General features: G+C 38.8%; 4 protein-coding genes across 4 annotated transcripts; 2 read left to right on the top strand and 2 right to left on the bottom strand.

The window, feature by feature from the left end:
• Positions 1–805: 805 nt before the first annotated feature.
• chic2 (cysteine-rich hydrophobic domain 2) lies at positions 806–4,806 on the bottom strand. Its single transcript, XM_083909479.1, has 6 exons — positions 4,523–4,806; positions 3,489–3,543; positions 3,202–3,357; positions 3,064–3,120; positions 2,910–2,969; positions 806–2,206 (listed from the first exon to the last, which is right to left on the bottom strand). The coding sequence occupies exons 1-6, from the start codon at positions 4,651–4,653 to the stop codon at positions 2,156–2,158; spliced, it is 510 nt and encodes a 169-aa protein (XP_083765605.1). The 5' UTR covers positions 4,654–4,806; the 3' UTR covers positions 806–2,155.
• A 961-nt stretch (positions 4,807–5,767) lies between these two features.
• On the top strand, positions 5,768–6,837 carry rhbdd2 (rhomboid domain containing 2; the record flags this gene model as incomplete). The annotated part of the gene is made up of 1 exon (XM_083909651.1): positions 5,768–6,837. One exon carries the CDS (start codon positions 5,768–5,770, stop codon positions 6,701–6,703), a length of 936 nt encoding a protein of 311 aa, XP_083765777.1. The 3' UTR covers positions 6,704–6,837.
• A 151-nt stretch (positions 6,838–6,988) lies between these two features.
• LOC310943809 (OCIA domain-containing protein 1) lies at positions 6,989–9,887 on the bottom strand. The gene is made up of 8 exons (XM_083909476.1): positions 9,709–9,887; positions 8,950–9,031; positions 8,790–8,843; positions 8,651–8,698; positions 8,429–8,552; positions 8,168–8,334; positions 7,434–7,604; positions 6,989–7,355 (listed from the first exon to the last, which is right to left on the bottom strand). The coding sequence occupies exons 1-8, from the start codon at positions 9,775–9,777 to the stop codon at positions 7,318–7,320; spliced, it is 753 nt and encodes a 250-aa protein (XP_083765602.1). The 5' UTR covers positions 9,778–9,887; the 3' UTR covers positions 6,989–7,317.
• A 3,392-nt stretch (positions 9,888–13,279) lies between these two features.
• Positions 13,280–25,808, top strand: slc34a2a (solute carrier family 34 member 2a; the record flags this gene model as incomplete). Its single annotated transcript, XM_083909650.1, has 13 exons — positions 13,280–13,291; positions 15,054–15,093; positions 15,179–15,280; positions 16,095–16,223; positions 17,075–17,218; positions 17,318–17,429; positions 18,562–18,754; positions 21,380–21,475; positions 21,555–21,675; positions 22,745–22,912; positions 23,023–23,139; positions 24,174–24,298; positions 25,254–25,808. 13 exons carry the CDS (start codon positions 13,280–13,282, stop codon positions 25,806–25,808), a joined length of 1,914 nt encoding a protein of 637 aa, XP_083765776.1.
• Positions 25,809–27,206: the final 1,398 nt, after the last annotated feature.

Below are 27,206 nucleotides of genomic sequence, written 5' to 3'. Positions count from 1 at the left end.
GCTTAAAGTTATCTATCTGATAGCTTAAAGTTATCTATCTATCTATCTATCTATCTATCTATCTATCTATCTATCTATCTATCTATCTATCTATCTATCTATCTATCTATCTATCTGTTAGCTTAAAGTAATCAACCTTTTAGCTTAAAGTTATCTGTTATCTATCTATCTATTAGCTTAAAGTTATCTATCTGATAGCTTAAAGTTATCTATCTATCTATCTATCTATCTGTTAGCTTAAAGTTATATGTTATCTATCTATCTATCTATCTATCTATCTATCTATCTATCTATCTATCTATCTATCTGTTAGCTTAAAGTTATCTATCTATTTATCTGTTAGCTTAAAGTTATCTATCCGTTAGCTTAAAGTTATCTATCTATCTGTTAGCTTAAAGTTATCTATCTATCTGTTAGCTTAAAGTTATCGATCAGTTAGCTTAAAGTTACCTATTAGCATAACGCTATCTATTTCTATATCTGTTTCACCGTGTTGTGTTACTTATTGGAAACACAAGTGCATGCACATTTTTAAGACTAAAGCACTGATGTTAGTTGCTTATTAAATCCCACAAGCTTTAACTTTCAGTGGAAATGTACATGAAACAAACTGGTTGAGCCAAGACAAGACAGCTGCAGAAACTATAAAACAATGAGCTGAAAGGTGCAAGACACGAGCCACTGGGATCATCATCATCATCACAAATAAAACCTTTAAAATAAATTAATAGACTTTTAAGACCGAGTTCCTGATCTCAGAACAGTCTGATTTTATTCAGTGCAGTTATGAAGCTAACTGGAGTAATCCTGCATTATAATACAGACCGCTGGTGTCGGCAAACACCAAACAAAGACGATTGAATTATCTGAAGTCATCTCGGGCCTCTGAATGTTATCAGTCTATCTAAAAACAAAGGGACTCATCACGTCCACATTCTTAACTTGAACACATCACTGTATGTAAACCCAGGTCAGCAGATAAAGAGACGGAGAGGCCATGTGTGAAGGTGTTGAGAACAAAGCGAGAGTGTGCTTTAGTGTTGACACATGACCAGGAGCCACAAAAATAAGGAGCCACCAGAGCAACAACACAATTGAGGCCTATTTCACACTCACTCAGTCACTTATAAATTACTACAAACAAAAAAAAAAAAAAGGTAACAAAGATCATTTATGGCAAAGAAATACTTCAAAAAAAAGAAAGAACCCTGCTTGACAGAGTCAGTGTCTCTTCATTGTCTTGATTTGTCGTTTTTGCTTAAACGCGCTCACACACACACACACACACACAAGCACGGACTAACTGCCTTTCACCAAAAAAAACAAACAGTAAACACAACTTGAGATATTAAAAAAAAATCAAATAAAAATAAAGCAACAGTTCATCAGTGGGGCCTGACTCAGAAAACTGTTGCCTGGCAGCCAGCTCATCACCTGGACACACACAGAACAGTGAGGACAGACTGTTCCAGGTAAACAGTGGTAGCATAAGGGCCCCCTTCATATTACGGGGGGGTGGGGAGTACAGTCAAAGTGTGTGATTGTCTCTGGGTTTAGGCCGACACACCAAGTGTGCAGAGAAACGACAGGGATGAGATAATGGATAAGACGAGTGACTTTTCTTGTGTGGAAGAAGTTTCCACTGGAGTTCCGCGTCATCGTCGCCCTCCACAGCCTCTAGTAAGGATCCAGAGCACCAAAAAAAAAGCACTGGGGGTGTATTTTTTTTTGGTGGAGCGTGAAACGCAGGCAACATATTAAAAGTGTTTGTTTCTCCACGGTCAGAACGACGCCGCGTGCCTTCGATTAGGGAGCGAAACAAAGCGAGGAAAATTCCAGTTGTAGCCCAGAACTCGGTTCAAGAGTCCAGTCTCCAGGTCTGGCTCCAAAAGCAATAACGCTGCCCGTCGCTGGGTGTCCTCCGACTTTCCACCACAGGCTTGACAGTGTGTTCAATGGCGACTCCAACGCTGGATTTGTAAACAAGGGTGTTTCATGGTGGATGTGGTTACGTGTGGGAGAACGAGGATGGACGTGAAAAAATCGTTGATGCTACTCTGTAAACAAAAAAATTGGGTGAGGGGTGTCGTCAGCCACTGTGGTTCTGTGACGAGAGCTGGGCAGCGGTGGTGGTTTAAGCTCGGCTGGAGTCAGGCTAATCCGGTCTGAAGATCGGGATCTTAGGTAGAAACTCTATTAGGATGACCTACAGACAATGAGAGACAAAGCAACGAATCCATACGTCAGTCCAAACTGTGACACAACTGTGACGGCACTACCGCCAGACAGAAATATGCAATAATGTGATTAAGTGGCTGCTTACGAAACATGCTATTTATAGTTGTTAAATGAGAAAAATCACAAGATGTACCATGAAAAAAATACACAGAAATACCAAAAACACAGCCTCTCAGTTTACATGCATGTTAAAAGTCTTTTACACATAAATTAACGTAAATTTTTGTCAAACTAAGACAATAATTAGATTTTCTTAAAGGTGCCATATGTAAGAATGTGGCCAAAAACGGTTACTACATTGAAATTCAAAATACCGAGGTCTTTTAGGTTTCGTTTTTTTGACGTCACTGGCAACCCGTGGTTGATCGGCAGCTGAGACTCTACTGACTGGTAGATGGCGATAGGTGGCGCCACATGCCAAAACATGATTTGCAGTCTGCATTATTCTGGAGTCTCTGTGACATATTAGGAGGATTTCATGGCCAGTTGCTTTAGATTTATTAGTCTGACTAACATACCTAGATCATGTGAGTCATAGTCCGATTACTCCAGCACGTATACGCTGAGACCACAGGTGAAATCAGGGTGAATAAAATGTAAACATCAGACCCTCAACTTTTTGTATTAACAACGAACAGATGAACAAACTCTTTTCCACAGAACATACTTACATATTCCATCATATTGTTGGTTTCACACTTCCTTTTGCTTAGTCTCCAATGCAAACACAACTGCAAAACAGAATGCAAAAGAGGAACGGGGGAGTTTGCAAAACATAATACACCGCAGTACTACGTAGAATAGGTGCTCTTTGTCTCTGCTCACCTTGTGGTAAAGTCTGCTGTTCTCCCAGTCCAGCAGTTTCTCTAGAGATCGTCTCGTCTGTCAACGCAAAGCCACAGTCGTATTCAAATAAGTTATGTTTGGTTCTTAACCAAATGTTTAGAGCTAAAGATATCTCACCCTCTTGCTGAGGCAGATGACGGGCCACAAACTGAAGCCCAGTGTGCAGCAGCAGCACAGGCAGCCGCACAGGAGCCAGCGCACATTCACCGGCAGCGTCTTCTTCAGGCAGCCGTTCACACGGTTGATACTGGCTTTAAATTCCTCTGGGGCAACCTAAAGGAACCACAGTTATATGTACATTTAATACTATTATATGTATTTACAAAGAAAGGCCATTGTGATAAAATTAATCAAACGTGAGAATGGGTCTGCACTATAGTTAATGTCAGCAGGAAAATACTCACCTTTCCTGTAAGTGCTGAAGGAAATTCGGACTCAAATTTGTTACTAAGCCCAAACCTGCGGAGGAGAGATAAAGAGATAAATAAAATATGTTTTCAGGTGTCATCAAGAAATCACAACGGTGTTTTCAACAATCATTCAACAGTTTCTGTTAATGTAGCCACAATTTGTATAATTATAAAGGGATAGATATTAAATTACAGGTACATGATGGTGGAGCAACACACTAGGACTAAACAGGATCACTGCCAAACTGAAACTACGGTAAAAAATCAGTTATTACGTTCCAGGACAGTGCTGCAAAATCAGTTAGGCATCAGTTAGGGCAACAAGACATTATTATTTGTCAATAAATTTAAACTGGATAAGGAAAAAAAACCAATTTATTTCTATTCTAACCTCCACTACGAGAGTAATGCTTTTATGCATCTCCATATTTGCAGTCTCGCCATTAAATGTCACCAACTCTCACAAACTGGACCTTTAAATCTTAACATTATGTAGGATTTATTAAGACTGTTATTATTTATTATCACTCTAGTTCAATATAAACATTGGCAAAACGCTGCTTAATTACTATTAAATTGATGTGTGATTGATTTGTTTTCTACACACAGGCACCAGTTATATTAAATTACTTAATTTAATTAACTATTTTAAATTTGCCATCTGTACTTTAAGTGAACATCCCTGTTCCACAGTTTGGACACTTACTTTTCTGACATTATTTGTTGTTTACGTGGTTGTAAACATATTTTAATATCAATGGTAGTTGCTGGTTGAATGAAGGTTATACAAATAACATAAAAAGGTTAAGGTAAATAAACAAAACTGAAAGCTAAATCAAAATCAGCCACTCCTCGTCTACTCAGTAGCTTAGCTCAGTGCTAACTTTAGCTAGCGGGGCTATGGTAGGTCACCGGCGGCGGCTAACTCAGCTAGCAGCCTGCTAACCGCGGAGCTCCGCCGCTGTCGGTCCCGTCACGGTAACGGCGAGGTCGCCGCTCTGTGACAGTGAGCCACGCCGGTTGCTTACACAGTGACGTGGCCAGATCCCCGCACCACCACCGGGTCCGGAGCGTACTTGAGGAGCTGCTCCTCCGCGGCCCTGTCCTCGTCCTCCTCTTCCTCCTCCTCTTCGTAGATCTCATCAAAGTCCTCCATCATCGCACGACTCGGCTGCGCGCTTCCCGGGACAGACACCGGGAGAGACACGATGCCGACGGACGACGAGAGACCTCGCCGAGGAAAAATCACCGGGAGAGAACCGTGAAGACAAGTACGATAAAAAAAGGAAGCCCAGTCTGTCCCCGAAACGATTTACTTCACATCGTTCAGATCCGAAACAAAACATCAACATCCGCCGCAGTAACAGCACGACACCGGAAGGGGGATGTACACGCTTACGTTTTATTTTGTTTTATTTTATTTTATTTCAATGTATTTTATTTTACGTGATCCATCTATGACAAACGTTTTTGTGCTGCTTAGTACAGGCTGTGTACCAATATTCTAATATTTTAATCCAGTGAATATTAAATGGATTAAAATAACTTAAATCTGTCAACGTGGGGCTAGTTTGTTAGCTTGACCATAGAGTGGATATCTGTGACAGTCAGTATATAAACGCTTAAAAATAAATTTAAATAAATACATACAAAGTAAATTACAAATACATTGCTTTCAATGCTTCTACAATTACGTACTATTACCTTAAAATTAAAAAAATATACAAAAAACAATAATATCGTCTTGGCAATACTGAAACGGAAGTTGAGCAAGGTTACTTTCAAAATAAGACGTGAACGCCGGCAAGTTGTCACAGTTGTCCTTCTTTTTAACCCAAAATGTCCCAGTTTTTGCCGTTTTGGCTCAAGTGTAACCTATATATAAGGTTATTCCGATTGTTCTACACATCGGCAGAATATTTTAATCAAAATACTTTCCACCGCGAGTCATTGTGTTTTATTTTTGTAAGGTTTGACCGGAAAAACAACAAAGTTAGCCTGTACAACCATAGCCCGTCTCGTTTAAACTTCTACCGCAAGAAACCACACCACAGCGGTTGTTTACGCGTTGTCGTCTAAAAATAAGTAAATAATGTGATTTACATTTTTTATCAGTCTAACGCGATACGTTTAACGAAGACTGGAGAATCTGATGAGACAGTACTTCCTGGTTCGGAGGCGTGGAGAGCGAAGTAAAGCGTCGTTGGTGCGTCTTAAATCTCCCCTTAGGCTAACACGCTTTTTGTAAAATGGCAAAAAGACATTACTTAAAGATGCTGTTTCAGGTCGTTAAAGGCTTAGTTCCGGCCGTCACCTGTGGAGTTGTAACCGTGATCCTGTCGTCGTGTGTCTTGTTTGGTATTCAAACGTACTTCCACTTAACCCAGCGGCTCAGCGTCGGTGCCTCCGTCTTCAAATACGGACACATCCACAAGCTCTTTATTCATCCTTTCTATCACAAAACCTTGGATCAGCTTCTCCTGCACGCCACAGCCCTGGTGTTCCTCAGCGGCAGCTTGGAGAAAGGTTTCGGCACGGTACGGTTCCTCTTCGTCTTCCTCTTGCTCTCCACCACCACCGGCTGCTTGTACAGTATCCTGAGCCTCGTGATGCCTGGGAGCAGCCAGGCTGAAGGCTTGGTCCCTGTGGCTCTGGCCTCTGTGGCTCTGACTACAATGCACACAAAGATGGTTAAAGGATTCCTGTGTGGAGTCAGTTTCCCCACCATGGTTCTCCCCTGGGTGCTTCTCCTCCTCATCACCGTCCTCGTTCCCCACTGTGTCCTTCCTTGCAACATCATCGCTATCCTGGTCGGGTGGACATTCGGGAAAGGATGCTTCTCTCTCCTGAACATGTCCGAGGCCAGGGCTGGAGCTCTGGAGAAGAGGATGCCTTTCAGGTTGCTGAAGAGCATCGGCGGCGGCACGTTTGTCCCCGCTTCCACGGAGGAAAGAAGGAAAACTCTGCTTCCACGCATCGCTCCGACACCTGGGTCCTACCCGGTCCAGGCTTATGCTCCATCATCCAGCATTAAAGCCACCATAACATATGAAGGCTGGCATAACTCGGCCAGTGCTCTGTCTGGTCCCACGCCACCTCTCCATCTTCATGGACATGGGCCAACACATGACTCTGGGCTGAATCATGGCCATAATCATGGTCATGGCTGCAACCACAGCCACCACGGACATAGTCATGGTCAGCTTTAGTTATATTCTCTTACTTGGATGCTATACGACGTGCTGCTAACATATACATGAGCCCTATTTTAGTACTACAGATGTATTTGCTACAGCTGCATCTCAATTCTCGGTAGTAAAATAAACTGTCAGCTGTTAAGTGACTTTCGTACACAAGTTTTTTGTAAAATACATTTTCTTTTGCATATTTTTTTTGCTTGTATAAACTTTAACATGACATTATATCCTGTATAGAAACACGACCATGTTAAATAAAGGACAAGGAATAATGAGATATTGATGCAAAACAGATAGCATCCTGCTGATACCATAGTCAATTTTTTTTATTGTTTGCTATTTTTGTTTATGTAACACAACTTGTTTGCTTAGAGAATGCAATTTGCACGTGAAAAGCAGTAAAGAATTAAGTACCGACATTAAATTTTGGGTTTGTTATTTACATTTAATGCTCCTGAAGTATCATTTGTTTTAAAATATTGCAATCAATAACAAAGCACAGTGTTGGAGAGTATAATTCAAACATGTTTGGTTTAATTGACTCATACTGATACCGGACTCACAGAGCTTCATGGCACCCGAGTGAGCTGCACATGTATTATTATCACATCAGTTCAGTAAAGGACTCATTCCTCCCAGGTGTCTCCGTAGACGTTCTTTTTCTCTGTAAGAAAAAGAAAAAAAAAATCACAGATCACAGCATGTGTTTGTTTTTTAACACACATTTGAAGTCGTGCCTTACCATTATTCTTGGGTCTTTCTCGTTCCTTCTCGGGTGTTGATCTGTGCAGCGTCTCAGCCTTCTGGGTGAGTGTGACTTCATAGTTTTCTCTGTTTTTCAGCCTCAGGTCCTCATAGAAGATATTAGGCTTCTTCTGAGGCTCTTCCTCTTCCACGTACGACTGGGCTGAGGCTGACGGGAACAGAGACGGAGGGTTCGAAGGATGAAAAAAAAAATTCTATAGCTGTGTAGCGTGCATAAGTTAGCAGGAGGTTTGATATTTTCGCTGGATATTCGTTTTCGAAAGACATTTTCCCATTCTGATTGCTGTAGTAGTTGCCAATGGTGGACAGCTACTTACTACAGGTGAAGTTTTGTTGATATCTGCCATTATTGTGAAATAGTATGAAATTAAATATTTAAAATATTAACCAAAAATCAACAGACAGACATTTTCCAATTCTGATTGCTGTCATAGCCAATGGTAGACAGCTACTTACTACAGGAAAAGCGCTGTTGTTAAATATATAACTTCACAATAATGGCACATATCAACAAAACTGCAACTGTAGTAAGTAGATGCCTACCATTGGCAACTACTACAGCAATCAGAATGAGAAAATGTCTATTTGCAAATATCAAACCTCCTGCTAACTTATGCACACTTAGCTGTGTTTACATCTCACTCTCCACTGTCCATCTCATTTGAGTTCAAACTCAGTTCAAACGAGGGCGAATACGGGGGGGGGGGATACCTGGAGAACTGAAGTCATCTGCTCTGCTCGTGTGCGCGGGCGGCTCCTGACTGTAGCCGTATTCATCGTCTCTGGTGAAGCCGGCCATCTGGTTGGGTGCCTCTGCTGACGGGTCAGACTGGGTCTGAGTGTCTGGGTCGCTCAGCTCTGACTGAGGACCCGTGGAACTATGGATGGATGGAAACAAATCAAGTGGTAAATGGGTGGCGACAGGTAAATGCATACACGCAGTAAAAAAAATAAAGTGTATGTGATGCTCACTATTGTTGACGACTCCTCTGTCTGAGAACTTCTCCCAGAGGGGAGTTCTCCAACCTCTTGAATTTCTCCTGGCATGTCTTCATGTACGACATCTTCCCAGCCACATAGCCACATAAGCCAGCGACTGGTAAGACAAATACATTATTTACACATACTGATAGAGGCACAACCATTATATACGAATGTATACAGTGTGTATCTGCTCAACATTCAAGAACTTACAGGCCAACTTTGGTATAGATCCAAACCGTGGAGAAGCAGACAGAATCCCTACAATTTAAAACAGGAAAGTGATATTTAAACATTTAGTATGAGTTTGCATTTAATTAACCGGCGTTTGGTGGTTAATTCATTGATTTACCTCTGGAAATTAGGCCCTGAGTGACAGCCATGCCAGCCACAGAGAAAGGAACCGCTGTGAAAGAAGCACGTTGACGAGTCAAGCGGCTTAAATTAGAAAATTCCACCATGTACTTTTACAACAATAATGCGATTTGCACATGCAAAGACATCAGACTTACACCTGTACCAAAAGCTCTCGTTGTTGCATTGTTTAAACACTGTCTTCTCATCTTCTGTGGGGACGTAGTCCAAGCCTACCGGCTGACATCACACACATAAATAAATAAACAAACACTATCACAAACTAATTTCCATGAAAATCATAAACTAAAGAATTATTCAGTCAAAAGTTAAAACAACAATTATACAAAAAAACAATATAAGAATCAATCAAAACTATTGTGACCCAAGTGAAAATATTCATGATTTCCTCCAATCACGATTGTCCCGATAATGCCATTTATTTTATGTACCTACAGTAATTGTTACTGTCTTTTATTTTGGGTTTTTTCCTCACCACTACTACTGCTTTCGTGTTTCTGCAATGACTGCATTTCCCTATCATGGGATTAATAAAGTTTTATCTTAAATCATGGAGAAGTTCCCTCACAGAATAAGTAATTTGGAGAATGCATGTGAAATAAAGTGGAATATGGTCGATGGCAAAGTGTTAGAGAATCGAAATTGATCAAATAGAGATGTTGACTTTGTTTCCCTATTACTTTTAATGTATTTGTTTATATTTCCTTTTCTTGTATTCTGTTTTTATTCAGTTTAGAGCAGTGTGGACAATCATATTGATACATTACAGTACATAAAATACAGTATAAAGGGATATAACAGCAGTATTAACCCAAAGTCCCAAAGTTCATGCTAACTAGCATGCTAACACGTTAGCACACAGTAAGCTCCCTGTATGTGTGTGTGTGTGTGTGTACCTGTGCTCCTCTGCGCTGCTGCTGCTGCTGCGGCTGCGGCTCTGAATAACCCGACGTGGTGGAGGACATGTTGACGTGTTAACGCGTCACCTTTCACTGTATGAGGAATAATAACGAACTGCAAAACACCGAAACCTTCAGCGCACGGCACAGTGTCATTGCCACAGTCAACACAGTCAGTGACGCAACCCGGAAGTGAAAGAAAGCACGGGGATTTGTAGCTTACGTGCAGCTAAGGAGGAGTTGTTTTCATTTAAGGCGAACGCTTACACCGAACAACGGTGGTAAATTAGTATTTTTTATTTAATTACCTACCTATTACATACATTATAAAACTGTTTTATTAAGGGTTCAAACTCCAAACAGAGTAAGCGCATAATTGAGCTTTAAACCGGATGTCTTATTTTGAAAGAGCTGGGGGGTCATTGTAAAAGCATTGAAAAGCAGACTTCCGCCCCCTATTGGTCATACAAATATCGACACATTATTTATGAAATAAAAAACACTCTTTCCCATTCCAGTAACTGGCCTTACTACACATATTACATAGAAATACACTGTTTTAAGACTACTTCATATATCTTTATATATATATAGATATATTAAGGACAAAAATAAATAATAATAATAATAATAAAAAAAAAGTATATATATAGACATATAGCGCTATCTATATATATGAATTATATGCATTTGATAATATTTCATAGGATTGTCATTATGATTATAATGTGTGTCTAATTATGTTGTAATAGCACTGCATGGTGTCTAGGTGATGCTGTTGCACTTAAGAGTGCTGACTTAAACCTTCATGTTTGCACTCAGTCACAACCCTGTGTCGGTTCAATATCCAGGTCCAGGGAGGAAGAGACCGAGAGGAAATAGACAAGATTCCAGTCAGAAGAAGTCTATAACATTCACTGATAAACCTCTTAGTCATGAAGATGTCATTTGTTGTGGCGTGTGTGCGTCACATTTGAGTGAATATTATCGAACTTTTCTCTTTCCAAAACAGCAGTGTGGATTAATTAGCTCTGTCCTTAATCAGTAAACATACACTCAACAACTGCTTCCTTATAGATCTCTTATCAGCCAATCACATGGCAGCAGCTCAATGCAATTTAGGCATGTAGTCACGGTCAAGAAGACATGCTGAAGTTCAAACGGAACATCAGAGTTTTTCAGAAACTGCAGATCTACCATTCTTGAGGTAAAAAAAGAGGTAAATATCAGTTCTATGGGCTAAAATGCCTTGTTTTTAAAGTCGTCTTTTCCTTTCACCCCAACCGGTCGAGGCAGATGGCGGCACATCTCTGAGTCTGGTTTATGAAATAACATGGAAAAACCTTGTAATTTAAAAGTATGTGAAATGAGCAATAAAATACTGTAAATAGCTTTTAAAAACTATATAAACGTTGTAAAAAAAATACATTACACTGTAAAGAACCCACATTGTAAAACAATATAAATATAAAGAACAATAAAATACTGGAAATAACTGGAAAAAACATATAGAAACTGAATAAAGAAGATATGCATTACACTGTAAATAATCCTCTTCATTTTCCAACTTCCAGAACGATAACTTCACACAGGTTAAAGTGAGGTGGGGCCCCTTTAGGGAGGTTTACTACTGAGACGTCATTGCAAATCGACCATTGTTGTTTAAGGGGGACAGGGAGGCGGCTGCTCACTGCACATTTCAGTAAAAACAGGCTACGAGTGTCGGGGGCCCCCTATCAGCTCGGGGGCCCCAAGCAGTTGCCTGCCTTCCATGTTCACAAGCACAAGTGTTTCAATAGAGAACTGAACATTATCGCTTTTATAGAGGTAAATTTGGCGCCGTGCCACCGTAGCTCAGTGCAACTGAGTGTCACCAGTGTTTGGAAAAGGGTCATGACCGGGATACATGAAGTTAAAGGCGCCATATGTAAGAATGTGGCCAAAGACGGTTACTACATTCACATAAATTCAAAACACCGAGGTCTTTTCGGTTTCGTTTTTCTGACGTAACTGGCAACCCGTGGTTTGCTCGGCAGCTGAGACTCTACTGACTGCAATGACTGGTAGACGGCGGTAGGTGGCGCCACACGACGCCAAAACATGATTTGCAGTCTGCAAAATATTTTTTTTCAATGCAAATATTTTGTCTGTACTGTTGTTGTTGGTGAGTTCAGTTTGTTATATAAACATTATTCCTGAGTCTCTGTGACATATTAGGAGGATTTTATGGCCAGTTGATTTAGATTTATTACATAATGCACCTTTAAATAAAGGGCACTTTTGCATTTATATCAGGGGTTCTCAAAGTTTTGATACCTGAGGGCCAATTTAGGAACCCAACATTGGACTGAGGGTCGCCAAAGGAAAAAATTTAATGACCAGATTGCAGTTCTACAGTTAAGCGTTAAGTAATATAAGCGTTAATATAATGTAATTTAAGTATTAATACAATAACGCTTTATAATTTACTGGGTAATTACCCAGTATTTTGGCCATTGTTCTTACCTTCTAATTACAGGTTAATACCAAGTAACACATTTCTGTTACCATATATTTACTGGGTAAATAGCTAGTAATTGGGGGCTGTAGCTACCTGCTTATTACCAGCTTATAACACAATAATACACTAAAATTCACCATATAGAAACCAGGTAAATACCCAGTATTTTTGTTTACACTTATTGGTCTGTATCCAGTAATGTCCAATATACATTTAACAAGCTTAGATTAAAACTATCAACTGTAATTCATTGCAGGGCCGCCAGAAATGTTTCTGCGGGCTGCCATTGGCCCCCCGGGCCGCACTTTGAGAACCAATGATTTAGATGGAAAAGCGCAGACAGACAGACAGTTGGACTCGCTTCACATTGTCAGGTCACACTGTCTGACTCAAACTCTCCAGTCTCCACCGTCACCATCATTCGGGCCTAAAACTAAAAGTAGCCCGTTGGTATCTTTAAATATTGATCCGTGGTTCAGTCGTATTCACCGGATCGATCGGGCCGCAACCAAAATATCAACTCTGATTGTCTGATTGACACACTTCCTGTGTGTGTGTGTGTGTGTGTGTGTGTGTGCCATCCCCCAGTACCAAGCACATGTGGTCTATGTGCGAGTGCAGCCGTCATCCCGGTCACCGCTCTCCACCGCAGCATCTCTCCGAGGCCTCACTAGACTTCTTTAGATACCGCAGATTGGACATGGAGATAAAGTTAGATGCAAAATCAGTGATTTTACAGGCTGATAAGTGCGGCCGTAAGCAGACTAGGCTACTCCAGCCTTATCAGGTGCAACGTTGAGCCGGGGGGGGTGAGGGTGAGGGTGAGGGTGAGGGGTTGCGACACGACTTCAGAGCCAGATTACGCCCGAGTCAGGGAAAGACTTATCGAGGGTTGGAAAGGTGTGTCCCGGCTTATCTTGTGAGATGGAGGAGTTCCTGGTGATGTGACGGCTGCACATCAGCCTTCGCGGATCAACCCACCACCACTACCCACAATCCACCTCTCCAGTGCACCTGTGCGGAGGGAGCATTTGTGAGAGCGTGACACTCAGGTGAGCTCAGCGGATCATGAACGCACAGGTGAGTACGGGCAACGGCCTCTTCCATCATTCTGCATGCAGACGCAAACGATCCACTTTTGAATTAAATCAATTAATATTAAGATTATTAATATTAATACCTGATATGGACAACTGAGATTATGTTTACAGTTGTAACAACCAGCAACAACATTTATTTTAAGCTAAGAATTTCAATTTTTACAATTTAATTTGCATTGGTTATAAATAATCAACCATTTCGGCTGCTTAATGTGCTATAAAACATGGGTATGGTGATAATAAATAATACACAAGTTAATAATGTTATAACATAACATATTTATAAGATAAGATAACTTTCAAATGACAAACTGCAAACAGAGTTTTCCAATTGATTAAACCACTGGTCGCGTCACAGTGTTGTGTGAGTGTGAATGGAATTTTACTGCAGCTCCACCATGTGACAAAATCAATACTGTGTGTGTGTGTGTGTGTGTCTGGTATAAACATTGACCTTGTCAGGACCAGTAGTCGTCCTCGTGGAGACCAAAACCAGGTCCTAATGAGGCACAACCTATATTTCTGAGGATCTGGGGCTAATATTTTAAATTCTTAGGGTTAATGTTAGGGATAAGAACTATTTTTCCTGGTTTAAAAAGATGCTTTTTCAGGACGAGCAGACCTCAAAACATCATTTCTGAGGCTCTAGTCTGGGTTAAGATGAGAATTGGAGTTAGTTTATATCAGGTTTTTACTGGTGTTAAAGTTTATTTTACAAATTAACTGAAGTCAATGCATCGTCCCAGCAAGAATAGTGTGTGTGTTTGAGGTATTACTCCTGTCGTGGGGACCTGAATCTGTTTACACAGTCACATTATGGGGGTATGTTTTCCTTATGGGGACAAAAAAATGTAAATGATTAAATTACAAGGTGAAGACGTGTCGTATGGTTAGATTGAGGTGTGTGTGTGTGTGTGTGTTTAAGCAAATGAGTAAACTTTGTGGATTAGGGTTTAAATATCTGGAAGTTTGAATCACCGTGATGAAGAATCGCTCACTTTTAGGTGATATGTGACTACATTACTGCAGTGTTTCCCAACCCTGATCCTCAGGGAACTCTGCCCTGCCATGTTTTAGATGTTGCCCTGCTCCAAAAACACCTGATTCAGATGAAACGTTATATTTTTGAAAAAAAATAAAAATAAAAATTCCAAAAGTTGAAACATGATCTTTTTGAAATGTTTTTTAAAACAAAAGTTGAAACTGTACTTTAAAAAAAAAAAAAAAATACTTTGACAGAAGTCGAAATATAAGATTTTTTTTTAAAAAATGGACAAAAGTTGAAACATTACATTTCTAGAATTTTTTTTTGTTTCCCCCCCCCCAAAAAATTTTGTTTTTTTCCCCCAAAAAATGTATATTTCAACTTTTTTCAATTTTTTTTCAAAAAAATTAATGTTTCAACTTTTGTCAAAAGAAATTGTAATGTTTCAACTTTAGTTACATTTTTTTTTTTTTTTTCCCAAAAAATTCATGTTTCAAATTTTGTGGTTTTTTTATTTTTTCAAAAATGTAATGTTTCATCTGAATCAGGTGTTTTTAAAGCAGGGCAACATCTAAAACATGGCAGAGCAGAGTACCCTGAGGATCAGGATTGGGGAAACACTGCAGTCTTCAACACACAGCCCCTAGAAACAAATTCTCTGTGAAAAATATACGAGATTCAGAAACAAATACACACAATTATTGTAAAACAAAACCTTATAAGAAGGACTTCTTGTGTATTTTTCTTCCCCCTTAAGCAGCAAATGGCTCTTCAAAACCAACAAAATGGAAACAAAGGTACTTTCATATCATATGAAATATAATATCAAACAGAAACGTGTACAGAAAAACAACGTTTTTGAGACGTTTTGTTTTTCCCCAGATGTCAAAGCGAATTCCACCGTCTCGTTGGTTGAGGACGAGCCTCAGGACTCAGACCCGTGGGATATGCCCGAGCTCAAGGACACCGGGGTCCCGTGGTCAGGTGAGCCGTGAATAATCTACACCCAGTTTTACTATACGTCACTTTCATTTTAATAATAATAACAACAGATTAAAAACACACGAGGAGAATCAAAACAGCACATACAACGGGCAATACAATGATACATGGATAACAGCAACATAATAATATGAAGAAAAATACATATATATGATGTTTAAGTGAGTAAAAGTGTCCTTGTAGGTTCACTGGGTTGTTGTCTGAACTAACCCTTGGTCCTCATCTGTGGAAAAGCTAACAGCGTCTTATCTGAAGATAAAGTTCTGTGTGGAAAAACAAAAAAAACATAAACACAGGAAAGCTACAAGACGACAATTATTATCATAATGCATCTTAATGAACCTCCGAGATGTGTTTTTATTTAAAAAATTATGAAAACAACAGCGTTCTATCATGAGTCGAACGTGTAAGTCGTGTTTTTTTTGATTCGTCTTCGTTAATGTTGTTAAAAAACACACTTCTAAAAAGGCAGAGAACGCGTTCTAATCAGGCCAATAATAATAAAACTGTGTCACCTGATTATTTAAAAAGCACCGAGGTCATAAATAATAACGTGAGATAGATAATAACAAGTGACTCACTGAAGTAACACGAGGCGAACCAGTTTAAAAAGCTGTAAACGGTGACCGATATAAATGTGTAATCTTTATCTGTGATTATATTAACAGGAGGAATTAATGTCAGAGGGTTAGAGCTTTTATTCATTTATCTCTTTACCACAGGGGCGTAAATCTCAACGCCACAGCTGTAAATTATGATATGGTTATTTTGATAATAATGTACTTTGGATTTACAGCGTTGGACACCAAAGCAAAGGTGCTGAGAGTCCTGGGGTCAGTGTTGAGGTTTGTGATGTTGCTGGGTTTCCTCTATTTGTTCATCTGCTCCCTCGACATCCTCAGCTCAGCGTTCCAGCTCGTCGGAGGTAAACGTTACAAACACGACAGATCAATGGTAAACACTATTGTTCAAAATTTGGGGTCACTTAGAAATGTCCTTATTTTTGAAGGAAAGGAAATCACTTTTTTTTTTCAATGAATATAACACATTTTGATTAAGAAATAAAAATTTGAAGACCAAACAAAAAAAAATGTTGAAAAAGAAAAATTGAGAGAAAAAAAATCCTGAGAAATTTTTTTTTGATAAAAAAAATTTTTTTGATAAAGAAAAAATTTGGGAATAAAAATTAAGTTTTGAGAAAAAAAAATATTTTTTTTAAATTTTGAGAAAAGAAAAACATTTTGAGAAAAAAAAATTCATTTTGAGAAAAAAAAAATCATTTTGAGGAAAAAAAATTAATTTTGAGGAAAAACTTAAATTTTGAGAAAAAACGTATTTTCTTAATTTTTGAGAAAAAAAAAATTTGAGAAAAAAAAAATCTTTGAGCATTTTTTTTTAAATTTTGAGAATTATTATTATTTTTTTTAAGTTTCCTTATTTTAACATTGTTAATGTGGTAAATAACTATTCTAGCTGCAAACGTGTACATAGGTGTATAGAGGCCCATTTCCAGTGTTCTAATGGTACATTGTGTTTGCTAATGGCGTTAGAAGGCTATTGGATGGTTAGAAAACCCTTGAAAACCCTTGTGTAACTATGTCTTGACTATATTTTCTATTCATTTTGCAATAAAAGTGTGACTTTTAATGGAAAACACAACAAAAACTGTATAGGTGACCCCAAACTTTTGAACGGTAGTGTCGTAAATGTGAAAAAACTCTAAATTAATATGTGAAAAACAACACATACATGTTCCTCTGTTGTCGTGTCGTCCAGGTAAAACAGCAGGCGACATCTTCAAGGACAACGCCGTGTTGTCCAACCCACTGGCCGGCCTGGTCATCGGGGTTCTGGTCACGCTGCTGGTGCAGAGCTCGTCCACGTCCTCGTCCATCGTCGTCAGCATGGTCTCGTCTGGACGTGAGCGACACACAAGAGAACATGAGAGGGACACGACGCGGTGTGGATTAAAAACAGATAAACCATGATGCATAAATGTGCTTTTTTTTTTTCCGGCAGTGCTGACGGTGCAGTTGGCCGTCCCCATCATCATGGGTACAAACATCGGGACGTCCGTCACCAACACACTCGTCGCCATGACGCAGGTTGGAGACCGCAGCACATTTAGAAGGTAATCACGAATTACTGTATATCACACACACACACAAACACACACAATATGATCTTAATGTGTGGTGAATTATAAGAATACGAGGAGCTCAGGAATTTACAAACTCTGAAACACTTTTACAAACTGAAACAACTTTACAAACTGAAACAAATGTACAAACTCTGAAACACTTTTACAAACTGAAACAACTTTACAAACTGAAACAAATGTACAAACTCTAAAACAAATTTACAAACTGAAACAACTTTACAAACTGAAACAAATGTACAAACTCTAAAACAAATTTACAAACTGAAACAACTTTACAAACTGAAACAAATGTACAAACTCTGAAACACTTTTACAAACTGAAACAACTTTACAAACTCTAAAACAACTTTACAAACAATGTACAAACTCTGAAACAACTTTACAAACTGAAAAAACTTTATTAACTGAAACAAATTTACAAACTCTAAAACAAATTTACAAACTGAAACAAATTTACAAACAAACAAATTTACAAACAAACAAATTAACAAACAAACAAATTTACAAACTGAAACAACTTTACAAACTCTGAAACACTTTTACAAACTGAAACAAATTTACAAACAAACAAATTTACAAACAAACAAATTAACAAACAAACAAATTTACAAACTGAAACAACTTTACAAACTCTGAAACACTTTTACAAACTGAAACAAATTTACAAACAAACAAATTTACAAACAAACAAATTAACAAACAAATTTACAAACTGGAATTTTTTTACAAACAAACACATTTACATGCACGAACACGAGGAGCTGACATGACCGCTGATGAATTAAATCAATCTTTATTGTTGTAGCAATCAGGTGATTAGCCTGTGATAAAATATACTCATTAATTTGATAACGAGAAAAGTGGACATCAACATCAAAGTTCAACATCACAGAATCACTGTGTAATGTATGTAAAGTCATTTTTTCCATGAGCCAAGAGGAAAGTTACAGCCCTTATTGTATAATCTCTCAAATTAAACCCCTCTGTTATTTACGACGGCCTATTAATAACCAATTTTACCTCGATAATCACAACCAAAGGTCATTTTTCACGTCGCCTTTTATCACATTTATCGACCTCCTTTAACGCTGCACCCCTGCAGGGCGTTTGCAGGAGCCACCGTGCACGACTTCTTCAACTGGCTCTCGGTGCTGGTGCTGCTCCCCCTGGAGGTGGCCAGCGGGTATTTGTACGAAGTCACCAAGCTCATCATCGACGCCTTTCAAATCGAGAGCGGGGAGGCCCCGGACCTGCTGAACGTGATCACGGATCCACTCACAGAGTCCATCATTATGGTAAAGTCTTGAATAACTCTTAACGCTTAATTGTCATTATGGGAGAATTATCATGAATTATTGCCCTTAAATGTTAGCCCTTTAGTGCTCACAGGTGCACCCTGGGTAAATTGCAGTGTGAAATAATACACCACTCTTATGTGGACGTCAGGGTTCTCAAACTCAAACGACCTGAGGGCCACTGAGCATCGAGTCTGGTCAATTTCCCAAAATCCAACTTTTTTGCTGTTTGTGTTGTGGCTTTTGTGTTTGTTTTGTGGCTTTTGTGCTTGTGTTGTGGTGTTTGTGTTGTGGCTTTTGTATTTGTGTTGTGGCGTTTTTGTTGTGGCTTTTGTATTTATGTTGTGGCTTTTGTATTTGTGTTGTGGCTTTTGTATTTGTGTTGTGGTGTTTGTATTTGTGTTGTGGTGTTTGTATTTGTGTTTGTGTTGTGGCGTTTGTGTTTGTGTTGTGGCGTTTGTATTTGTGTTGTGGCTTTTGTATTTGTGTTGTGGTGTTTGTGTTTGTGTTGTGGCTTTTGTATTTGTGTTGTGGCTTTTGTATTTATGTTGTGGCTTTTGTATTTGTGTTGTGGCTTTTGTATTTGTGTTGTGGTGTTTGTGTTTGTGTTGTGGCTTTTGTGTTTGTGTTGTGGCGTTTGTGTTTGTGTTGTGGCTTTTGTATTTGTGTTGTGGCTTTTGTGTTTGTGTTGTGGCATTTGTGTTGTGGCTTTTGTGTTTGTGTTGTGGCTTTTGTATTTGTGTTGTGACTTTTGTATTTGTGTTGTGGTGTTTGTATTTGTGTTGTGGCTTTTGTATTTGTGTTGTGGCTTTTGTATTTGTGTTGTGGCATTTGTGTTGTGGCTTTTGTGTTTGTGTTGTGGCTTTTGTATTTGTGTTGTGGCTTTTGTATTTGTGTTGTGGTGTTTGTATTTGTGTTGTGGCTTTTGTATTTGTGTTGTGGCGTTTGTGTTTGTGTTGTGGCTTTTGTATTTGTGTTGTGGCTTTTGTGTTTGGCCTGATACATCTGGGCCACCGTAAAGTTAGGATTCAGTAATAATGATAATTGTGCAGAAGTCAATTTTTCTTGTATTTTTGTTCATAAAAACAAATCAAGCTAAACTAAATTTGAGTACTTTTTGCTCAGGAATCAAAAATTGTCTATAGGTTGTGCTGAAAAAAGGTACATAAGACACTATATTACACGTTTTAACATAGTAATGGAGATAAACGTGACCTACATGCTGTGTGTTCTAAGGATTAACAAGAAACGGGGAGACCTTTAACACCATTACATGTCACAAAGTCTGGTCGTATGAGGCGTCGACACATTATCAACGCTGACTTTGCTGAGTGCGGCGTCGCCACGGTGTCTTTGAACCGGCTGCAGCCGCTCCCTCTCTGTCCTGACGCAAAAACATCACATTCAGCCCCCGAACAAAGAGATGTGCGCGCTCCGTATTAAGGATGCGTTTCGGCAAACTTCTGTGGCTTTTTTTCTGCAAAGTCTGTCAATTATTTTCTCCCCAAACCAAAGTCCAGAGAGAGAAAAATCAATGATTTCACACGACGGCAAACGACGTTGTTTTTTAAACCACCGAGAGCTTCTTCGAGAACACAATTTTCATTACGTGTGTTACGTGAAATCTGTTCCACGTAACTTATCATTTGAGCGTCACAGAGCGCTAAAAAAAACACGGAGTTTCTCTGTGGACTTTGGTGAGTTCAGGTTCCAGAGTGGTTTCATGGAAAAATGACAGCACATTGAACCAAAGACTAGAACCGTAACGTAGGATGTCAACACTGTTAGATAGCTAGATAGCAAGATAGCTAGATAGCGAGCTAATGGCTAATAATCTAGATGATTTTGAAACTAATATTTTTGTTTTGGAAACTGAGCTAAACGTCAGGGTTGATTCTGTTAAACTTCAACAATCACTATATGGGACAAAAAATATTAATTATATTGTAGTATTTTTCAACAGAGATGATGTAAAATGAACAAGAAATACATGAAACAGTTCATCAGAAACACTAAAGATCAAACGTCAGATTTTAGTGACTTTTAGTGAGTTTCTGAGAACAACAATGTGTAATTTTTAATAACCGGACGATTAATCAATAACAAATTTGATCTGATGGATATTATTTTTTATATATTTATTTCACTAATGTTACTATCATTACTAGTCATCTCTTTAAAGGCGCCATATGTAAGAATGTGGCCAAAAACGGTTACTACATTAAAATTCAAAATACCGAGGTCTTTTAGGTTTTGTTTTCTGACGTAACTGGCAACCTGTGGTTGCTCGGCAGCTGAGACTCTACGGACTGCAATGATTGGTAGACGGCGGTAGGTGGCGCCACATGACGCCAAAACATGATTTCAAAACATAAACATGATTTGCAGTCTGCAAAATATTTTTTTTTATGCAAATATTTTGTCTGTACTGTTGTTGTTGGTGAGTTCAGTTTGTTATATGAACATTATTCCTGAGTCTCTGTGACATATTAGGAGGATTTTATGATTTATTACATAATGCACCTTTAAGAAATTGGTTATACTGAGAGACAAAGATGCTCTTGTATCATATTTGTTGTCTTCATTGTGGTTCCACATTCATTGTGGTTCCCTTTATGACTTCAGTTGGACAGTAAAGTCCTCAGTGGAATCGCCACTGGAGACCCCGACGCCCGGAATGCCAGTCTGATCAAGAGATGGTGCAAAACGTTCACCAACACGGTAAGACTAAAGAACAAATAAGACTAAATAATAAAATAAAAGATCAAAAACTTCACCATTCTGTGTTTTTTTATTCCAGACATTAAGGAACGTCACCGTTCCTGGTCCAGAGAACTGCACCTCGACAGAGTTCTGCTGGAGCAACGTCAACTACACGTATACACTGAAGAACATTTCTGACACAATCAACTTACAGAAGTGTAAGACCACACAATTCTCTGAATTTCAGCTTGTCCTCATAGGAGAACCCTTTTTGGATCCAGGTAGACCACCTGGTCCACCTGGATAGTGTCACCAAGAACCCTTTATTTAGCAAAGGGGTGTTAAAGGGTTCTCTGGATCAAAATGGTTCTTACTGGAACCATTAGTGTTACCAAGAACCCTTATATCCTTTCTTGGGGAAAGGGTTTTTCAGAAGCAAATGGTTCCAGGTAGAACCTCAGCCCTTGCAGAAGGACCCTTTTGGAACCCTTATTTCTAAAAGTGTACGACTAAATACACTATTAGAAATAAAAGTGCTAAGTAGAACCATATAAGGTTCTTCAGCTTGTCCTCATAGGAGAACCCTTTTTGGCTCCAGGTAGAACCGTTTTTATAACGTTACATCTGGAACCCTTTTGGAGGGTTCCAACAAGAACCCTTTATTCGGGAAATGGGTTTTAAAGGGTTCTCTGGATCAAAATGGTTCTTACTGCAACCATTAGTGTTACCAAGAACCCTTGAAAAAACCTTTCTTCAGGAAAGGGTTTTTCAGAAGCAAATGGTTCCAGGTAGAACCTCAGCCCTTGTAGAAGAACCCTTTTGGAACCCTTATTTCTAAGAGTGTAGCAACATATGGAAGGGAAGATGTAAATAGTGAGACTTTTACTTGAGAAGAATATTTCAGTACACTCTGAGAAATAAAAGTGCTAAGTAGAACCATATAAGGTTCTTCAGCTTGTCCTCATAGGAGAACCCTTTTTGGCTCTCCAGGTAGAACCTTTTTATAACGTTTCCATCTGGAACTCTTTTGGAGGGGTCCACCAAGAACCCTTGAAAAACCCTTTTATCGGGAAAGGGTTTTTCAGAAGCAAATGGTTCCAGGTAGAACCTCAGCCCTTGTAGAAGGACCCTTTTGGAACCCTTATTTCTAAGAGTGTAGGAACCTTCCTACAGCTCCAACTAACCACTGAGCAGCATCCAGTGACTAATTCCAGTGCCTTTGCTCAGAGGAAACTGATGTTCTGACAGAAACTATAGAACCCTCTGTACTTTCCCACGTGTTCTCAGGTAAACACCTGTTTGTGAACGTCACCCTCCCTGACCTGGCCGTGGGCCTGATCCTGCTGGCTCTCTCTCTGCTGGTGCTCTGCTCCTGTCTGATCCTCATCGTCAAGCTGCTCAACTCCATGCTCAAGGGTCAGGTCGCTGTGGTCATCAAGACCATCATCAACACGGGTGAGAAAGCAGAGCCCTGCAGCACATCAGCGGAGTAAAATCAGACGTACAGCAGTAAGGGAGGAATATTTCATTGTTTTCCGTGTGTGTGTGTGTGTGTGTGTGTGCAGATTTCCCATTCCCGTTCGGTTGGGTCACCGGTTACATCGCCATCCTGGTCGGAGCTGGAATGACCTTCATCGTGCAGAGCAGCTCAGTCTTCACTTCTGCCATAACTCCACTTGTCGGCAAGTTAAATTCTCATTCCCGTCCAATTAGTGCATTGGTTCTCAAAGTGCGGCCCGGGGGCCAATGGCGGCCCCGCAGAAACATTTCTGGCGGCCCCCGCAATGAATTACAGTTGATAGTTTTAATCAAGGAGCGACTAAAGCTTGTTAAATGTTTATTGGACATTACTGGATACAGACCAATAAGTGTAAACAAAAATACTGGGTATTTACCTGGTTTCTATATGGTGAATTTTAGTGTATTATTGTGTTATAAGCTGGTAATAAGCAGGTAGCTACAGCCCCCAATTACTAGCTATTTACCCAGTAAATATATGGTAACAGAAATGTGTTACTTGGTATTAACCTGTAATTAGAAGGTAAGAACAATGGTCAAAATACTGGGTAATTACCCAGTAAATTATAAAGCGTTATTATATTAATGCTTAAATTACATTATATTAACGCTTATATTACTTAACGCTAAACTGTAGAACTGCAATCTGGTCATTAAAATGATTACAAATGGGATTTCTTTCTGATTTTTTTTCCTTTGGCGGCCCTCAGTCCAATGTTGGGTTCCTAAATTGGCCCTCAGGTATCAAAACTTTGAGAACCCCTGAATTAGTGCATGAATTATCCTTGTCGTTTTTGTCGTCGCTGTCGTTCCTCAGTGTTTATACAAATGTATTCTGCAGCATTTGGACATTTGAGTCAGTTTAAATGCAGCTTAAGATAAGATAAGATACGATACGATAAGATAAGATAAGATAAGACAGTCCTTTTTGTTACGGCATCATTACATCGTTACAGCAAAGACTGTAAAGATGAAGATAATAAACATGCATTACCATCATTTTTTTTTTTTTTTTTTTTACAATATATAAAGATATTAACACTATGACTATAAAGGTTTGCAGAATACACACAGTAAATACACTAATGTACATTTACAGTTTAGGTCTTAATAAAGCACACAGTGCCAAACATGAGTGTGTAAATGTTTATGTGTGTGTGTGTGTGTGTGTGTGTGTGTGTGTTCTCTGTTTGTTTAGGTATCGGTGTCATCAGCATAGAGAGAGCATATCCACTGTCTCTGGGCTCAAACATTGGCACGACCACCACAGCCATCCTGGCAGCCATGGCCAGTCCTGGAGAAACTCTGGCTAACTCTCTGCAGGTCAGTGAGTCACACGTTAAAGTCACGAGTGACACATTTAATTTAAAGTTTGAAGGTTGATCAAAAACTATTTTTTTTCCCCAGTTTCCTGTAATATTAAAAGTTATTTAAAGTTGTTTGCATCGCATAAATATTTATTATGTGTGTGTGTGTGTGTGTAATTGTTAGAAATAAAATAAAAAATGTTTCTGTAAAAATAAATAATATAGTAGAAAAGATTATGACTATATAATATGTGTATATATGTTTGTATGTATATATGTGTATCTATGTACAGTATGTATATACAGTACGTATATATACATATATGTGTATATATACACATGTATGTATATATACATACATGTATGTATATATACATATGTGTATATATACACACATCATACATATATATACACACATATATACATACATATACATACTGCACATACATGTATGCACAGTATGTATATATATAGTATATATGCACATATGTGCATATATTATATATACATATATCCACATATGTGTTTATATATATACACATATATGCACATATATTATATATACATATATGCACATTTGTGTATATATACATAAATATATACACATATACAAATATATATAGATATACATACATATACACATATATACATACACATACATATATACATACATATATACACATATATACATACATACACATATATATAGATATACATACATATACACATATATACATACACATACATACACATACATATACATATATACATACATACACACATACACACATACAAATATAAATATATACAAAAATACATATATACATACACATTATATAGTAGAGAAGACTAAAAAATTATATTTTCTACTATATAATTTATTTTTACAGAAACATTTTTTTTTAAAGTTACAATAAGAAAAAACTAAAAACATACCAAGTATTTTCTTTTTCTTTTCTCGATTCCTGCAGATCGCCCTCGTGCACTTCCTGTTCAACATCTCGGGCATCCTCCTGTGGTACCCGATCCCCTTCATGCGCGTCCCCATCCGCTTGGCCAAAGGCCTGGGCAACATCACCGCCTCCTACCGCTGGTTCGCCGCCGTCTACATCATCTGCTGCTTCTTCGTCTTCCCGCTCTTCGTCTTCAGCCTGTCGCTGGCCGGCTGGCAGGTCCTGGTGGGCGTGGGCGCGCCTCTCGTCGTCCTCATCGTCCTCATCATCATCATCAATGTCATACAGAAGCGCAAACCCGGGTGTTTGCCCCGGGCGCTGAGATCCTGGGATTTCCTCCCACTGTGGGCCCACTCCCTGGCTCCCTGGGACAAAGTGGTGGGCGTGTGCACGTCCAAGTGCTGCTGCTGCTGCAAATGCTGCCAACTCGCTCCAGAGAACCTGGAAGACCCGGAGGACGTCAAACATCACGCGCACAGAGAAATGTACGACAATCCCGCGATGAGCGCGGAGAAAGAGGTGGAAAACGAGATTCAGGCAGATCTAAATGTTCAGAAGATGACCCGGCTTTGAGGGTTTATATACGCTCAGGAACACTTTCCGCTATATTTATCTGAAAATATTCTTCATAGAGATTGTTTAGTGTAAGATAGGAAATCACTGTATGTTTAAAGGTCCAGTGTGTAACATTTAGGAGGATCTACTGCAGTGGTTCCCAAACCCTGATCCTCAGGGAACTCTGCCCTGCCATGTTTTAGATGTTGCCCTGCTCCAAAAACACCCGATTCAGATGAAACATTACATTTTTGAAAAAAAAAAAAAAAAAAAAAGTTGAAACAAGATTTTTTTAAACATTTTTTTGAACAAAATTGAAATATTATATTTTTGATTTTTTTTTGACAGAACTTAAAACATTCAATTTTTTTTTTTTTTTTTAAGACAAAAGTCAAAATATAAGATTCTTTTAAAAATTGACAAAAAAATGTGTGGGCTTTTCCCCCAAACATTTTCCATGATTCAACCTTTGTTAAAAAACAAAACAAAAATGTAATGTTACAACTTTTGTAAAAAACATTTTTTTTTCAAAAAAAATTAATGTTTCAACTTTTGTTCAATAATTATTATATTTTTTTTAAATTCATGTTTCAACTTTTGTTCCCAAATTTTTTTTTTCAAAAATGTAATGTTTCATCTGAATCAGGTGTTTTTGGAGCAGGGCAACATCTAAAACATGGCAGGGCAGAGTTCCCCGAGGATCAGGATTGGGAATCGAGCTACCCATCAGTCTGTGTGCAAACAAACATTTGAAAAAGAAAGAAAGGCAGAGACAACCGGAAACCATCTATAAAAAAGTTTATTTACATTGAATCAACAGCGTAAACTTAAAGCAAGCTGCTCCAAAAGTAGCTGATCGGCCTACGAGATCAAACCAAGCTTATTTAATTTATTCATCTATCCTTTATTTATCCAGGTTAGTCTCATTGAGATTAAAACCTCTTTTACAAGAGAGACCTGACTAACAGAACACTTTACACATAAAACACAATGCAAAATACAATTTCAATATTTAAGGTGCATGATGTAATAAATCTAAAGCAACTGGCCATAAAATCCTAATCCTAATATGTCACAGAGACTCAGGAATAATGTTGATATAACAAACACCCTTACTCCACAGGAGAAAGAATCACACGTACCTTTGCGAACAAAGAGTGAGGGAAAAAAAGGATTGAGTGGAGAAAACAGAGAGAGTTCCCATCCAAGCTTTTTGGATGGGAACAGTTTGACTGTTGAATTGGAGACACCTGCAACAAGCAGAATGGGGGCGGAGCCACAAAGCACACGGCAAACACACCTGGGAACAGTTCCCTGATGTGCATTGGACAAAAAAAAAAGAAAAAAAAAGTAGTTCTCTGCAATTTCACCATCAGATGTCTTTATAAGTCTTACACACTGGACCACATGGGCTTT

Source organism: Microchirus variegatus, assembly GCF_963457635.1.
Source record: "Microchirus variegatus genome assembly, chromosome: 23".
Classification (NCBI taxonomy): Eukaryota; Metazoa; Chordata; class Actinopteri; order Pleuronectiformes; family Soleidae; genus Microchirus; species Microchirus variegatus.
This window is presented reverse-complemented; position numbering and strand designations above follow the sequence as displayed.

What these genes read in the sequence shown, in the direction of transcription:
- chic2 (XM_083909479.1), bottom strand. Translation starts at nt 4,653, where the DNA reads ATGATGGAGGACTTTGATGAGATCTACGAAGAGGAGGAGGAAGAGGAG. An exon ending in CTTCAGCACTTACAGGAAAG is followed by an intron (nt 3,358 to 3,488) that starts GTGAGTATTTTC and finishes TGGTTCCTTTAG; the next exon opens with GTTGCCCCAGAGGAATTTAA. An exon ending in ACAGCAGACTTTACCACAAG is followed by an intron (nt 2,970 to 3,063) that starts GTGAGCAGAGAC and finishes TCTGTTTTGCAG; the next exon opens with TTGTGTTTGCATTGGAGACT.
- LOC310943809 (XM_083909476.1), bottom strand. Translation starts at nt 9,777, where the DNA reads ATGTCCTCCACCACGTCGGGTTATTCAGAGCCGCAGCCGCAGCAGCAG. An exon ending in CAGAGGAGTCGTCAACAATA is followed by an intron (nt 8,335 to 8,428) that starts GTGAGCATCACA and finishes ATCCATCCATAG; the next exon opens with TTCCACGGGTCCTCAGTCAG. An exon ending in AGATGACTTCAGTTCTCCAG is followed by an intron (nt 7,605 to 8,167) that starts GTATCCCCCCCC and finishes TGTTCCCGTCAG; the next exon opens with CCTCAGCCCAGTCGTACGTG.